The 13,533-nt window shown below is 48.5% G+C and overlaps 7 protein-coding genes across 7 annotated transcripts; 5 read left to right on the top strand and 2 right to left on the bottom strand.

Moving 5' to 3' along the window:
* Positions 1-1,078: 1,078 nt before the first annotated feature.
* M430DRAFT_32506 (hypothetical protein) lies at positions 1,079-2,086 on the top strand. The gene has a single exon (XM_024866186.1). The coding sequence runs from the start codon at positions 1,157-1,159 to the stop codon at positions 2,078-2,080; it is 924 nt and encodes a 307-aa protein (XP_024725490.1). The 5' UTR covers positions 1,079-1,156; the 3' UTR covers positions 2,081-2,086.
* Positions 2,087-3,431: 1,345 nt separating this feature from the next.
* Positions 3,432-4,426, top strand: M430DRAFT_15201 (hypothetical protein; the record flags this gene model as incomplete). The annotated part of the gene is made up of 2 exons (XM_024863197.1): positions 3,432-4,313; positions 4,370-4,426. 2 exons carry the CDS (start codon positions 3,432-3,434, stop codon positions 4,424-4,426), a joined length of 939 nt encoding a protein of 312 aa, XP_024725491.1.
* Positions 4,427-5,087: 661 nt separating this feature from the next.
* Positions 5,088-6,114, bottom strand: M430DRAFT_38672 (hypothetical protein; the record flags this gene model as incomplete). Its single annotated transcript, XM_024867266.1, has 2 exons — positions 5,088-5,581; positions 5,654-6,114. 2 exons carry the CDS (start codon positions 6,112-6,114, stop codon positions 5,110-5,112), a joined length of 933 nt encoding a protein of 310 aa, XP_024725492.1. The 3' UTR covers positions 5,088-5,109.
* Positions 6,115-6,472: 358 nt separating this feature from the next.
* M430DRAFT_92061 (hypothetical protein) lies at positions 6,473-7,777 on the bottom strand (the record flags this gene model as incomplete). The annotated part of the gene is made up of 4 exons (XM_024869694.1): positions 6,473-6,778; positions 6,832-7,228; positions 7,275-7,645; positions 7,697-7,777. 4 exons carry the CDS (start codon positions 7,775-7,777, stop codon positions 6,473-6,475), a joined length of 1,155 nt encoding a protein of 384 aa, XP_024725493.1.
* Positions 7,778-8,084: 307 nt separating this feature from the next.
* On the top strand, positions 8,085-9,098 carry M430DRAFT_38674 (hypothetical protein; the record flags this gene model as incomplete). The annotated part of the gene is made up of 3 exons (XM_024867267.1): positions 8,085-8,219; positions 8,287-8,499; positions 8,549-9,098. The coding sequence occupies 3 exons, from the start codon at positions 8,085-8,087 to the stop codon at positions 8,993-8,995; spliced, it is 795 nt and encodes a 264-aa protein (XP_024725494.1). The 3' UTR covers positions 8,996-9,098.
* A 789-nt stretch (positions 9,099-9,887) lies between these two features.
* Positions 9,888-12,107, top strand: M430DRAFT_32510 (hypothetical protein). The gene has a single exon (XM_024866187.1). It carries the CDS (start codon positions 10,269-10,271, stop codon positions 11,895-11,897), a length of 1,629 nt encoding a protein of 542 aa, XP_024725495.1. The 5' UTR covers positions 9,888-10,268; the 3' UTR covers positions 11,898-12,107.
* A 514-nt stretch (positions 12,108-12,621) lies between these two features.
* Positions 12,622-13,155, top strand: M430DRAFT_15206 (hypothetical protein; the record flags this gene model as incomplete). The annotated part of the gene is made up of 1 exon (XM_024863200.1): positions 12,622-13,155. The coding sequence occupies one exon, from the start codon at positions 12,622-12,624 to the stop codon at positions 13,153-13,155; it is 534 nt and encodes a 177-aa protein (XP_024725496.1).
* Positions 13,156-13,533: the final 378 nt, after the last annotated feature.

A 13,533-nucleotide genomic window follows, 5' to 3' on the forward strand; every position in this document is an offset into this window, starting at 1 on the left:
CTTTTCTGGAGACTGCAAGTATTCTAGTATCGGTGGTATTGCTACGTCTTCTCGTTCCGGACTAAGTCTGGCCAGCTGTCTTTTCATTGCTGAGAGTAAGGTATCAAATTCAGCCGAAACTTGAGGTCATGGAATATGTCGCATCTGACTCTTCTCATAACTTCGGGTCATATTGAGAGTTGATTCTCCGGGGCAGCCCCCAGTTGTCAGGTCGAAGGTAAGCCTTCAGTGAGGCATACGGATACACTCCACGCAAATTAGCTAAGGTTAAGCAACTATGCAAAGAGATACGCAATACCATGCCTTAACCCCATATGTCGACTTCTTTTGTCCACTGGAGATCAAAGAGAATATCAGGACTGCGGTAACGCATTGGTTGAACAATTCCAGTAGAAGAAGGTGAAGTTGTTCTTAATCTGAAAATAGCATCAGCTACAGTCACGGGAATTCAAAGCATACGAGGTCATGCAGGTCCAAGATCAGACAGTTTAACAGATGTTCCAACTAGCAGAATGTTTTGAGCTTTCATGTCAGAGATCATTTCTTAGTCCTTGACAATGTCAAAAGTGAGGTGGCTTTGTTGTGAACCTAGGTGGATGGCTCCTTTTGACTGGATATGCCACCTTAGATCGCCCGAGAAAATCTTGAATCCCATGCCAGGACAGCAGTAAAGTTGTGAGTTAATAGCTTTTTATTTAGTATGCCTTTCTCAGAAATGATTCAAATGATGTATGACTGACGGGTAGGCTGTCAAAATAACAGGGCTATTTAAGTCGTTGATTCAAGGGCAACTTTACTTAAGTCTGCTGTAATCGATGTATCATGAACCTATTGGTGGAGTTGCTAAATAGCTGGAAGGGAAACCAACGGAGGGAGGCGAGGAGTATAAATAAGGTTGAGTGAGCGAACCACCTTGAAGGGTAATCACCTTGAGGGTGAGCCGCTCGCCTGACTGACTCACCTTGCAACCCTTTGAAGCGACAATGTACAGCACCTTAGCTTAGGTACCTACACACGGTATACCACGATTTCTGTTCAGACCAACACATCCAAACTGAACGCTATTCAAACTTCCGCAAACGATACAATACCTAAGGTACCTACCTGTCTAACGTCTACAATTACCTTTCGACAGCAAGATTAGTCTACAGTCAGAATGGATTCATCAGGAGGCGGAAAGAACCTTAGAGGTCTTTTCCCTGAACCTATGATTATATCACCTCAACTGGAGCATCGTCAAACCTTTATCATCTTGCATGGTCGAGGATCCACCGCCGAGAAATTCGGCCCTCCTCTCCTATCCACTGCCACGACCGTAGGAAAAGAGACCCTCCAAACTGCATTTCCTCACGCCAAAATCATCTTCCCCACAGCTTCTAGCAATCGTGCTACGATCTACAAGCGATCGTATACACATCAATGGTTTGACAATTGGCACCTAGAGGACCGCACTAAACGACAAGATCTACAGAGGGAGGGCTTACGTGCGAGCAGCGCTTATATTCATTCTTTGCTACAAAAAGAGATCGAAATAGTAGGAAAAGAGAATGTGGTTCTGTGGGGACTGAGTCAAGGCTGTGCAACGTCTTTAACCGCACTGTTAACATGGGATAGCGCGCCTTTTGCGGCGGTAGTAGGAATGTGTGGATGGCTACCATTTGCGAATCTGCTAGAGGAAATAGCTGGAGGGAACGACTCCGAGTTTTCCAGTGACCCCTTCTCGGCAGGAGATGAAGATGACGACGATATCACGGGATCTCTTTCTTCGAGCAGCAGTTACGGAGCAGCTAAAAATGATCTCCCAACGCAAGCCATCATGTTCTTAAGGGACGAGATCGAGATAGGGGGAAAGGGAGGGATGGCGTTTCAGAAGATCCCCGTGTTCTTGGGGCATGGTACAGAGGACGAGAGGGTGACCATAGAGCTAGGAAGAGAGGCCAAGGCTTGCTTAGAGCTAGTTGGGGCTGATGTTCAGATGGTCGAGTATAGAGGCTGTGGCCATTGGTACTCGGAAGAGATGCTAAGTGACATTTTTGAGTTCCTTCGGGAGAAGCTCAGAACTAAAGAAATAGGAGTCTAGAAAGCTTGTATTCTTGTAAAGAATTAACTATCTTTCCTTTAGTAGTAGGGCGGCTGATCAATCTCAATCTATGCGCCTGAAAAGGTCGAAGCATTATCTGTAGTGTGATTAGCGGTCAGGCCTAGAAATGCTCCCACACTTTTGCCCCAGCCTCCAAGTGCAATAGTCCTAATCCTTGTGGCCTGAAATACCAACTTGGGTAACTACCAGATTCGATGCAGTAGCCATGTGGCATGCGATGTGCGGACGCTTGCATCAAAACAGAGCGTAGTTTAGAGACAGTCAAGGCCCAAAGTTTATTGTGTGTTACAATACTCTTGTGCCGTAAGCATACCTTAGGGTGAGTAAAGAGATCGAGCCCCGCAATATACCTCCGTAATGCGTCGTGGGAAGCAACCCAGGCTCATACATTATAACTGTTGAATAGGGGAAAATTGCTCAGTCAGAGACTGAGTGAACATAGGAGAAGCTATACGCACCCAAGGTACATATATGGGCACCCCCTTCGGCATGCCTGAACATAGTATCACGTGATTAGCACTCAATCATGAAATTGCCTGAACAGACCGACCTTACACCGTACGATCGTACCTAGTTCAAAAGCACTACATCAAGTGACACATCTTTGGTCTCACAATTACCAACTCAGTCCTGCGTTATCAGCCGTTGAAGGTACCTTAGATTGGTAGGTACAACAGTACTGTCGCCGGGGTCTACCCACAACGAGTGCTCCCGTGATTGGAAGATCGTGGGAGGGCAAGAATCCCCGGAGTTATTCAGCAAAAACCAGCAACTTTCCCCGGCACCAAGCCCACCAGGTAATATGAATGGTAATATTAATAGTAACTAACCTCCGCTAAAGTTGCCGTCGTTGCATATCCGCAAGCGGGATCAAATACCCGTCGTTACTAGCCCTCCAACAACCCCACGTTCCTTTTTCCCTACATGTTTCTCTCCCAATAATCCCTTCATTCTCACAACAATCCTCCGGCGATTTTCAACGTTTTGGTCAACTCTTAGACCTCGACGACTTGGTGAGGAAGGAGGGGCAATTCTGCCACTCTACTTGGTTCAATAAGATGGGTTTTGCAAGGCTTATCCCGTAGTCTCACCGAGCGGCGAGCCTATTCTTTTTAATATATAAGCTCTGTACTGTTCAGATAGGAAGCATCATTTCAAGCATATTCATATACCCCAAGACCATCTCGATTCTCCAATAGTTCTTTGCGCAGGTTTTCTCTTAATCATAATATTCATACATTTCCAATATAAAGTCCTCAGAACTTTGTCCTGTTTCTGCCGCCTCAAATCACTCTCAACATCTTGTGGACTAGTTTAAACTTTTCTCGATATGGCACCCTCAGCTATAGATCCTGCCCCACTTCATAGTGACCGAGATGGACAGGCTCTAGAGGATCTGTCGGACAACATCGATACCGTCAACCTTCTCAAGGCACAGCTAAAGAAGGAGAGACACATGCTCGAAAAGTCACAATTCGACGCCGACAAAGACAAGACCCAGTTCCGCCAATATGAAGATGCCTGTGATCGGGTGAAGGATTTCTACCGGGAGCAGCATGAGAAACAGACCGTGGCCTATAACCTAAAGGCTCGAAACGATTTCAAAAGCAAGACGCGAGCAGAGATGTCTATCTGGCAAGCTATAGAGAAGCTCAATACCCTCATCGATGAGTCGGATCCGGACACATCGCTCTCTCAGATTGAACACCTCCTCCAATCCGCCGAGGCTATTCGCAGGGATGGGAAGCCCCGGTGGATGCAGCTGACGGGTCTTATCCACGATCTTGGTAAGCTGCTCTTCTTCTACGGCGCAGAGGGACAGTGGGATGTTGTCGGCGATACCTTCCCTGTTGGATGTGCGTTCGACGAACGCATTATCTACCCTGATACCTTTAAGGCCAACCCCGACCACGACCATCCTATATACGGCACCAAGAACGGTATCTACACCCCAGGATGCGGACTAGACAACGTCATGCTCTCTTGGGGCCATGATGAGTATCTATACCATATTGTCAAGGACCAATCGACATTGCCTGCCGAAGCCCTAGCGATGATCAGATACCATTCGTTTTACCCCTGGCATTCTGCCGGTGCCTACATGGAGTTCATGAATGAGCACGATCAAAAGATGCTAGAGGCTGTGAGAGCTTTCAATCCTTACGACCTGTACAGCAAGAGTGATGATGTGCCGAGCGTGGAGACTTTGAAGGTATGAGAACCGCTCGATGGCTCTAGGAGGATTCCAACGCTGACATTAAAACATAGCCGTACTACCTTGAACTGATCGACGAGTTTTTCCCAAACAAGATTATCAGGTGGTAGAGGTCTGGAAGAAGAGGAATATAAGGGAGGGAGTGGACAGGAGTTATTGGTTTCGTCATGAACATTGAAATCCTTTTGATAATTTGGCTTGGGACATGAATAGCGTGGCTTGCGTATATCCGGGAATGCAACGAAGAGGATATCTCTCTAACTGCGGCTTCCATTTTTATGTGCTTGCAATCCTCGTCAATCCATTCCGGATCCAAGTTATGGTAAGCTCTCAGGGACGATTTTCTTCGGCAACCTGATGGAAGCAATGCAAATTCTCGTGCTGCTACCATGCCGCTGGGAGCTTCTACAGACTCTCAATGATTGTTCGGTTGGCCAACACTGACCCAATATCGATTATTCAGTGATTCGTCGAATGTCCGATATTCATCGAATAACCAATATTGGGTGAGTTTTTGCCAACCGAACGATTAGTGGAAAGCTGGTCTCGATCTTTAAAGACCTAGCATTGCTTGTCTAGGCAATGACCACAAAGCTGCGGTACAAGTCAAATTGAAAGCCAGGTGGCATTCCTTTCTTTCCCGGGTTTCTAGAGACGTCGATTAATGCTCAATACCTTGATTCAGTACAGAGTTTATCCATATCCCTTCATGTAGGGTCCCACGAGAGCTTAACCGACCAAACAAGTCTCTCTTCATCCCATCATGTTTCCCCCTCAGTCTCAGTCATCCTTTTCAGTACCGTAGTGCCCAACCCGTCAGATTAATCCATTCCTCTGACTCGGGTCTATTCGATCCCAGCAATTTCGAGAAGTCTATCCCCTTACCATCAGGCGCCTCCCAGCCCCAAGTATCACGCGTCCCCATAGCAAAAGTGAACTGCCCTTGATACGTCGTTGGAACCACGCCCGATGATTCACAAAGCTGCTTCAATGCCATATCGATCATAGCTCCGCGAGCCCCATAGGCAGCAAACTGAGCCCAGGAGATAGTCAGCTCTAACTTGAGCGTGAGGAGATTATTGAATGTGGCGACGTAGCCAGCAAGGCTCGATACGAATTCGAGATCGTCCTTCTGACCGACAGTGACCTTGAGAACTACGTGCTTGACGCCCGTGGCCTTGACTAATCTAGACTGGATAAAAGCAGGCGTCACCCTGGTCAATAGTTTGAAATCATGAGTACTCAAGCTGAGGAATTGCTCGTCGCTGTACAGCAGTTACAGAGGATTAGCATAGAACGGAGAGAGAGGGACCTTAGATCCGGGGTAATCAACTTACGTGATGCAAAGCTTCAAATTCTTGATCCGGGCAATAGCAGCGTCAGACAGCTTATTGAAGCTAAACCCATTATACTTATTGAACGTGAAAGTATGGGTAGCGGCGAACTCCTGCAGAGCCTCTTCGTAAAGCAACGGGGCTGGTCTCAGGGCCTTGATAACTCTCGGCGTCTCGTGCGGGAGGAGAGGATAGGAATAGTAGTGCTGGAGCATTTGCCTACGGATCTCGGGGGGCATGTCGCCGTATTCGCAGCTAGTTATTTCCTGAGCGAAGACACGGATGGAGATGGAATCGAGACCGGAGAATTCGAAGAGGAAAGACGTCTCCAACTCGAATTGCCTCTCCCGGCGCCCTGAGCGAGGAGGTGAGATCATGGTGATGGAATTGAGACCAGAGAGCTCGAAGAGCTGACGCGTCTCGGACTCGATCTCCCAGCGCTTGGGGAAAAGATTTGAGGACATCTTGAATGATTGAGTTCTTGGAAAGAAGATGCTGACTAGAGCAGAAGGGGGTCTTTGTCTTTGGATCCGCCCCTGACGGTTGTGGTTGTTGTTGTGGAAAAGGTTGGGAAAGTGGACGTGTTTGGGAAAATATATAGCAAAGGACGAGATAGTCTAGCCTTGTTTATGACATCGTGAAAGTGTGACTTAATTCGTATATTCGAAGTTCGAAAAGCCAATTAATATATATAGGGGAGGCGTTCGCTTAACAAAGGGGGGGCGGACGAAGCATCTTTGTGTGGTCAATCACCATGAAGGTGGTCATGCATCTTCCCTCCTAAACACCATAAACAACATAAATAAGTAGCAATTTTCCAATCTATGAGCTTTCCGTGTCAACAAGGACTTTGAGCACCAACTTCCCTTCATCATCTTTGACTCTCCCTGCCATTGCAAAGGCATCTGGTATCCTTTCGAACCCCTTAAACCTCTGTGTGACAAGCTTCGAGAGGTCTGGAAGTAGTGGATTGCCACTTGAGACAATCTTGATTGCATCATCGTATGTATTTGCGTATCTGAAAACCCCCACGAGGTCGACTTCCCTAAGTGCCGCTGCTGATATTGGTAGTGTCTGGATTGGACTCCCCATCCCGATCAACATAATGCGCCCTCCAGGTCTGGTGGACTATCCATACTCATATCAGATAAATGGTCACAGTCAGGGCCATTGAAACTTACGTATATTGAAGCTTGAAGGCAAGATTCAACTCCTGTGCATTCAAACACTGCATCCACTTCCCCAATATCAGACGCCTCCTTCACAAGCTCCGCAACTTCCTTCGCAAAGTTTAATTTGTCCTCGATTGCCTCAAATCTCTTCATAGGGACCACGATCTTCGCATCTGCAAACTTGTTCTGGACGGCAAATTCTACTCTGTCGGCTTGGATATCTGCTATGATGACTGTCTTGGCTCCTGAAACTTTGCACATGGCAGCGCAGAGAAGCCCTACTGCGCCAGCACCAAAAATGAGCACTGTGCTATTGGGCTTTAATGATGCTCGCCGTGAAGCATGAATTGCAACCCCAAGTGGTTCGAGGATAGCACCAAGCTCTTCAGATACATTTGGAGGTAGTCTGGGGATATCAGCACAGGCAATAATTCTCTGGCGATATTGCTCACTTATGACAGTATACCGCCGGGTGGTTTATTCTTTCTTGGAGCGTCCCCTGAAAGTGTGGGAAGGATTTTGCAGAGCTCCTAAATCTCAGAGACTTGCAGATGTTGTAACGTCCTGTCTTGCAGAGCTCGCATTCGAGGCAGGGCAGTCCCACCTCGAGAGCTACCCTATCCCCCACTTTGAGATTGGTGACTTCTGAGCCAACTTCAGTAACCACACCAGAAGATTCATGACCCAGAGTCAGAGGTTCCCGGACTATTATGTCTCCGTTTCGATAGTGATTGAAATAATGAAGATCGGATCCGCAGAGGCCAGTAGCTTGGACTGCGACCTGGACTTCCGAAGGCGCTGGTCTTCCCAGCTGGCGATGTTCCTAAAATAATCAGTCATCTATCACTCTCTGCCGGTCAATTTCTGGACTGACTATCTTTAACTCCTTCACTCCATGCAGGACTGAGGCCTTTACGACGCCATCAGTCACTGGATCTCCGTGCTCAACTGCCATTGTACAAGCACGACGATATTATGGTTAATCGGTGTAATTGAGGTACTGTAATTGAGGTACCGGGAGTAGAATAAGATCAAAGATTGCTGTTTGCAAGACGCAGCTTTTCTCAGCCTTTTAAGTACAAAGGCTCTGTGATTTATTTCTGTGCTCTGTCGGGTTTTGACGGCGTTGGAGGGGTCATGTGCGGGGTCGACCCCGCTCTATCGCCGACGCTTTCTCCAGACTTCATCGGGCCGCAAAACCATATAAACATAGGAGGGCGGGTTCTGAAGTGTCTTATACTATTCAACACATAATTTTAAAGATGGCAACTCCAGAATCAACAAAGATGTTTTCCTTGGAAGGACAGACAGCACTGGTAACCGGCGGAACCAGAGGCATCGGCCAAGCTGCTGCAATTGCGTTGGCAGAAGCGGGAGCAGATATAATACTGATACAGGTGTACTTCAACATCCAGCTACCCTACAATTCATTGCGGGGGGATGTGCTAACCTTGGCCTGAACAGCGTGACCATACCCAAACAGCCACTTTAAAAGCTATTGAGGCTGTTGGAAGAAAGGCTTTTATCTACACCGCAGATCTAGCATCACAAGAGCAAGTCGCTGCTCTGACCCCTACAATTTTAAAGGACGGGCACAAGATCAATATTCTGATCAATTGCGCTGGAATTCAACGTCGCCATCCCAGCGCCCAGTTTCCAGATAATGACTGGAACGAGGTGAGAGCCTCGATTTATATCTGGGGCACCAGATAACTGACAGTCGCAGGTTCTCCAAGTAAATCTCTCTACGGTCTTCACACTCTGCCGCGATGTGGGCGCACATATGCTCACACTCGAACCCTCTCCTTCCACCGGCCGCCGTGGAAGCGTCATCAACTTTGCCAGTCTGCTCTCCTTCCAGGGTGGATTCACCGTGCCCGCCTATGCTGCTTCCAAGGGCGCTGTGGCGCAGCTGACAAAGGCATTGGCAAACGAATGGACATCGAAGGGAATAACTGTGAATGCCATTGCTCCGGGATATATTGAGACGGACATGAATACTGCTCTCCTGGCAGACGAAGGGAGACTGAGGAGTATCAGTGAGCGGATCCCCGCTGGACGGTGGGGCGTCCCGGACGACTTCAAGGGTAGTGTGGTCTTTCTGGCGAGTAAGTCGAGTGCGTATGTTTCAGGACATGTGCTGGTTGTCGATGGTGGTTGGATGGGAAGGTGATTGAGGGTATGGATAGACCTTGAATAGACTTTGGATACAGGGCTCAGCTGTTGAAACATTGCCACTTTCTAAAGCCTTCGTTGAGCAATTAGCATCAGAACCCTTTGGTATATGTTTCAGTGGAATGATCTTGGTGAAGTGATTTCCCCAAAATCAAGGGATCTCCGACTGGGATGTCTTAGACGGACATCACCAGAATTGCGCCCAGCCATCCGAGGATCAGGAATCCAGTGCTGAAGTTGTCATCCTCTCGCCATTACTAACAAAAGCAACCTCCATCATTACGGAGTATACAACAGAGTACTCCGTCGGTAGCTCGGCAAAGGCAGTTTTTTCTTCCCCCGAACCAAGAGAGGTTACGGAATAGCCACAACACCAAAGACCGACCGACCCCTGAAATAGCGGAGTTTAGTGGGGGACGGAGTAGCACGCTGCTACCAGTGGCCGGGTTTCAGGGGCACGATCTGACATCTCATCACATATGTAACTAGGGTCCTACTATTACAGGTACAACGGTCAACTAGTATTAACGATGAAGTATCTCTATTTACATTTCTATTTACATTTACATCGACGACGTTGATAACAATTTGTAGCCGCATCAACCGGAAGCCACTGTCCGTCAGTATCGTGTAAAGCTTCATTGTTCTTAGATGTAGTATGAGTTAGTCCTGTGCAGTGGTCGGGCACTATCCAACAGCTGCATCTCGACGCGATTTTTTACTTTTATTTAATTTTATTTCTGCACTGGCTTGGTTGCCATGCACACGAAATCAACCCATCACGTTTCGTCCCTTTCACCCCCCATTCCCTTTCTCTGTAATGCTTCTCATACTCCTTCTTGTCTGATATCGAGAGAGAGACGTGAACCCCTACTTATCTGGATGTGAACGCGACGGTATCTTAACTTACCTGCCTGCCTTGCATCGAAGACTGGAAGCTTTCTAGAACTTCTAGGTGCCTATACCCTTGCTTTATTAATCTATTTCCAACACGCTTTTCCCGGCACGCACCCGGCACGGCCCTCCAGATCCGTGGATCACGAATATCTACCTGCCTTACCTACCTCAAAACTACCCCCGTCCTACACTTCGACAACACCCCCCATACAATAATAACACATCTCGAAGCTATCGTGGACCAGAGTCGATGGTCCTCTCGAGAAGCTTTCGGTGGCTTTCAGATCTGCGTTGTCACAAAGGACGGGCAATCACGGCAACCTCGGACGCAGGATCTTTAATTTGAGATCTCGAGAACACGACGTACAGTGAACATGGCGACTGCACAGGATATCCCCGAACGACCTGCTCTCCGTCGAGAGTCCCCATCTCCATCCGCCTCGCCGACTCCAGCAATAGGGGCATGTCCAGGGCTCTCGCGTTGTGTCTCAACGGCTTCTACGGGGTCTCTCTTTTCTGGCAGCTCCAGTACAATGGGACGAGAATCCCTGGCCGGCTCAGTTATAAGTGTGGGGTCCCGATCATCGTCTGCGAGCTACTCATCTCGATATTCAACGGGAGGCCATGAGAAATCGAAGAGGCGTGGATACGTTCGACCCCAAGGGACGGATTTCGCGGCATCGGCCAAGTCGAGAGAAAGTGTCCTAAGCCTAGGCAGCATAGTCCATCTCCAATACTACTTCGCGCGGACAGGACTCTTGGACGGGAAAGGAGGACGATTGGCCAAGAAGAAGGAAACCCACCCGCCGCTGGACCTGTCGGCTTTGGATACATCATTCCTCACACCAAACGGGGTTGGTTCAGACGTGGACTCGTCGTATGCATCGATGGGCAGCAGCCCGGAGCTCGTCGCACAAGGACTGGATGGGATGATGGTGGAGAGCCCTACACAAGAGGATGAGGACGAGGACGACTATTTCAGCGGTGAAGAAGGCGACGAACCACACATGCTTCCTCCGACTGTAAGCACATATATCCACCGCGAGAAGATTATCCCCCCGCCACCGAGCCTCGAAGAACTCAAAGACGATCTACAAAAGGCCCTAGTAGAAGCATCCAAAGTTCTCGAAGATGCCAAGCAAAACCAAAACCCCCCGCTCACCTCTCCGCCCACCTCACCACCTCGTATAATAACATCTGACGCACCAACGACACCCGGCTCACCAAATGCCTCATCACCCACTACTGAACGCGGATGGTATGAATTGCAGGGAATGCATATTCTAGATATCATGACTTTGGCCATCCGTGCAGCGAAAATTTATTATACATCCCACGATCAACCAGCACGTCTTTCAACTATCAAGTCTGAACGACAAATCCGATCGGAATTACTTTCCGTCATGGATGTCCTGAAACGAATGGCCACAAGGAATTTTGCCTCCGGAATGAAATTAGAAGAACGAGAGATTATGGAAAGCTGGATAGAAAGCGTGCATGAAATGTTAAAGCTGGAAGAGGAGATGGAAGAGGCAGAGAGACAACGAAGGGCCAGCTGGACCTGGCTGCATGATTCCTGGAACGGCGGAGACATCGAGAGGGAATACGCCTTCATAAAATCTATGGATCCCGACCCCGACACGATCCCAGAATTCAAATCCGTAGATGATTTTGAGGATGAGAATTTACCAACAGAGTTTCTCAAAGAGATGAGAACCGGCATGAGATTGATCAAGTTACATAACGCCGTGGTAAGGAAAAGCAAGAGACCGTTTGGGGCCATTGATAGGTGGCATACCAATTTCGACAAACCATATCGATGCGCGGAAAACTTGAGGTATTGGATCAAAGCTGCGGAGTTGAGATGGGAGGTTATCCTGGATGTAGATGTTATGGGGGTAGTCCATGGAACGGACAGGGCTGCCTGGAAGGGGTTCGAGGAAGCAATCTGGAAGTGGTGTGGTAAGGTCCGGGCAGAGATTTCTTCAGAACTGAAGGTTTAAGTCGAGAGATGCGCGATGATTCCATGATGGTTATGAAGCCAACACTCATATCTAATAAGAGAGAGGTTCTAGGGACCCCCAAGCCTTCTTAATTGTACATAGTATAGGGGTTGGAGGGTCTACTTTTGCTTCGATCGCGCTATACCCAGTCTCAGTTGATTTACAGACATTCTGATCAAAGAGCAGATTCATACAAAACGTTTGCCGCGGATTTTCTGGTGTCTGCGACTACAACTAATAACAATCAGAAATAAAACCTTTCCCACAAAGAATGTAAGTGATGGCTTGCTCTGTTTTCTTTGTGGATTTCTCTTTGTGATCTATTGTGTGGCTTCACACCGTTTTGCGGGGGCGGTCCCAAGCGAGGAAATATCACGAACCATGGTTTGCTTCAATGACATAACGTCACGCCGAGATCATATATCCCAAGGTACTATCCAACTCACCTGCCTTCCTAGATACTAAGCTTATTTCCTCGCCAAAAGCCCCAAGCTAATCGTCACCGCAAGTCCATCTTCCCGTCCGTCGTTCGAGAATGATGTCTATCAGCAAGCAGGTCTTAACATCAATTATCCCATTAAACGACCTCTAGCTCGCAGTTTCTTCCCATGTGTGGGCTCTTACTGCTGCTGCTTAGCCAGGAGAATCTACAATTCTTTCACTCTTGCGAAATCCGCGGTCCTTTCCCCACAAACCCACGAACAAACTAGGCACAGCAGCCACAATGCCAATCCAAGCACATATCTTACCTCCTCCATCAGCATCTCCAACTTGCCAAGAAATGCCTGTCACCCGTCCACTCGTACAAGGATGCCGATGCTGCCACCTCGAACTAGGAGTGCCCCGCGCCGCTGATATTAGGCCCTTGGTCGAAGGCTACGCCGGAGTCATCTTCGCCCGCGCACTCGTGCTGGCATGTGTCCTGTACGTGGTATGGCGAATCGTGCAGGTCTGGGAGGAGAGACGGCGAGAGAGACGGCGACAGGAGGAGAACCAGATCTGGATGCGCAAGGAGCGGGCGCGGCGGGGGGCAGAACCGGTGGGGATCCTGCGGGCGCGGGAGAAGGAAAGGGGAGGAGAAGGGATGTGTGTAGAGGGAGAGGCACACACGAAGAGAGTGCGGTTTGTGGAGGCGGCGGGTGCGAGCATGGAGGATTCGGGCCTCGAGAGCAGCAGCTCTGTGGAGGTCGATCTGGGGGACGGCAAGAAGGTGAACGAGGATCGGTTTTCGGACGAGGCGCTCGGAGAGCTTCTCTGAGTACAGAACGTGTTCGGAATCAATGCAAACAAGCTTTCTTTGTTGTTAAGAAAAGAAAGCGTAAACCCCGACGTTGTGCTCTGAAGAGGGAGAGATCAAAATGTCCAACACCTTTGGGCCAAGTCGGTAAGTTTCTAGGTACATGCAATAATGCAAACAGGATTCAAAGAGAGAGCTCACTTGAGTGATAAGTAAATATGTACATGAATACAGGAAGGCAAAAGTCGGTGTCGAGGGGAATCTTCGAATTTGGAAGAGCGTGGCTTCTTTGGTCGATAAAGTTTCGAGCAATATCACCGCGGTTCCCTTCTCCTCCAGCCCATCCTGACTTTCTTCCATGACCACTCCGCGATTCTACTGAAAGTACAGACATCCTTC

The sequence above is a fragment of the Amorphotheca resinae genome (assembly GCF_003019875.1).
Source record: "Amorphotheca resinae ATCC 22711 unplaced genomic scaffold M430scaffold_1, whole genome shotgun sequence".
Classification (NCBI taxonomy): Eukaryota; Fungi; Ascomycota; class Leotiomycetes; order Helotiales; family Amorphothecaceae; genus Amorphotheca; species Amorphotheca resinae.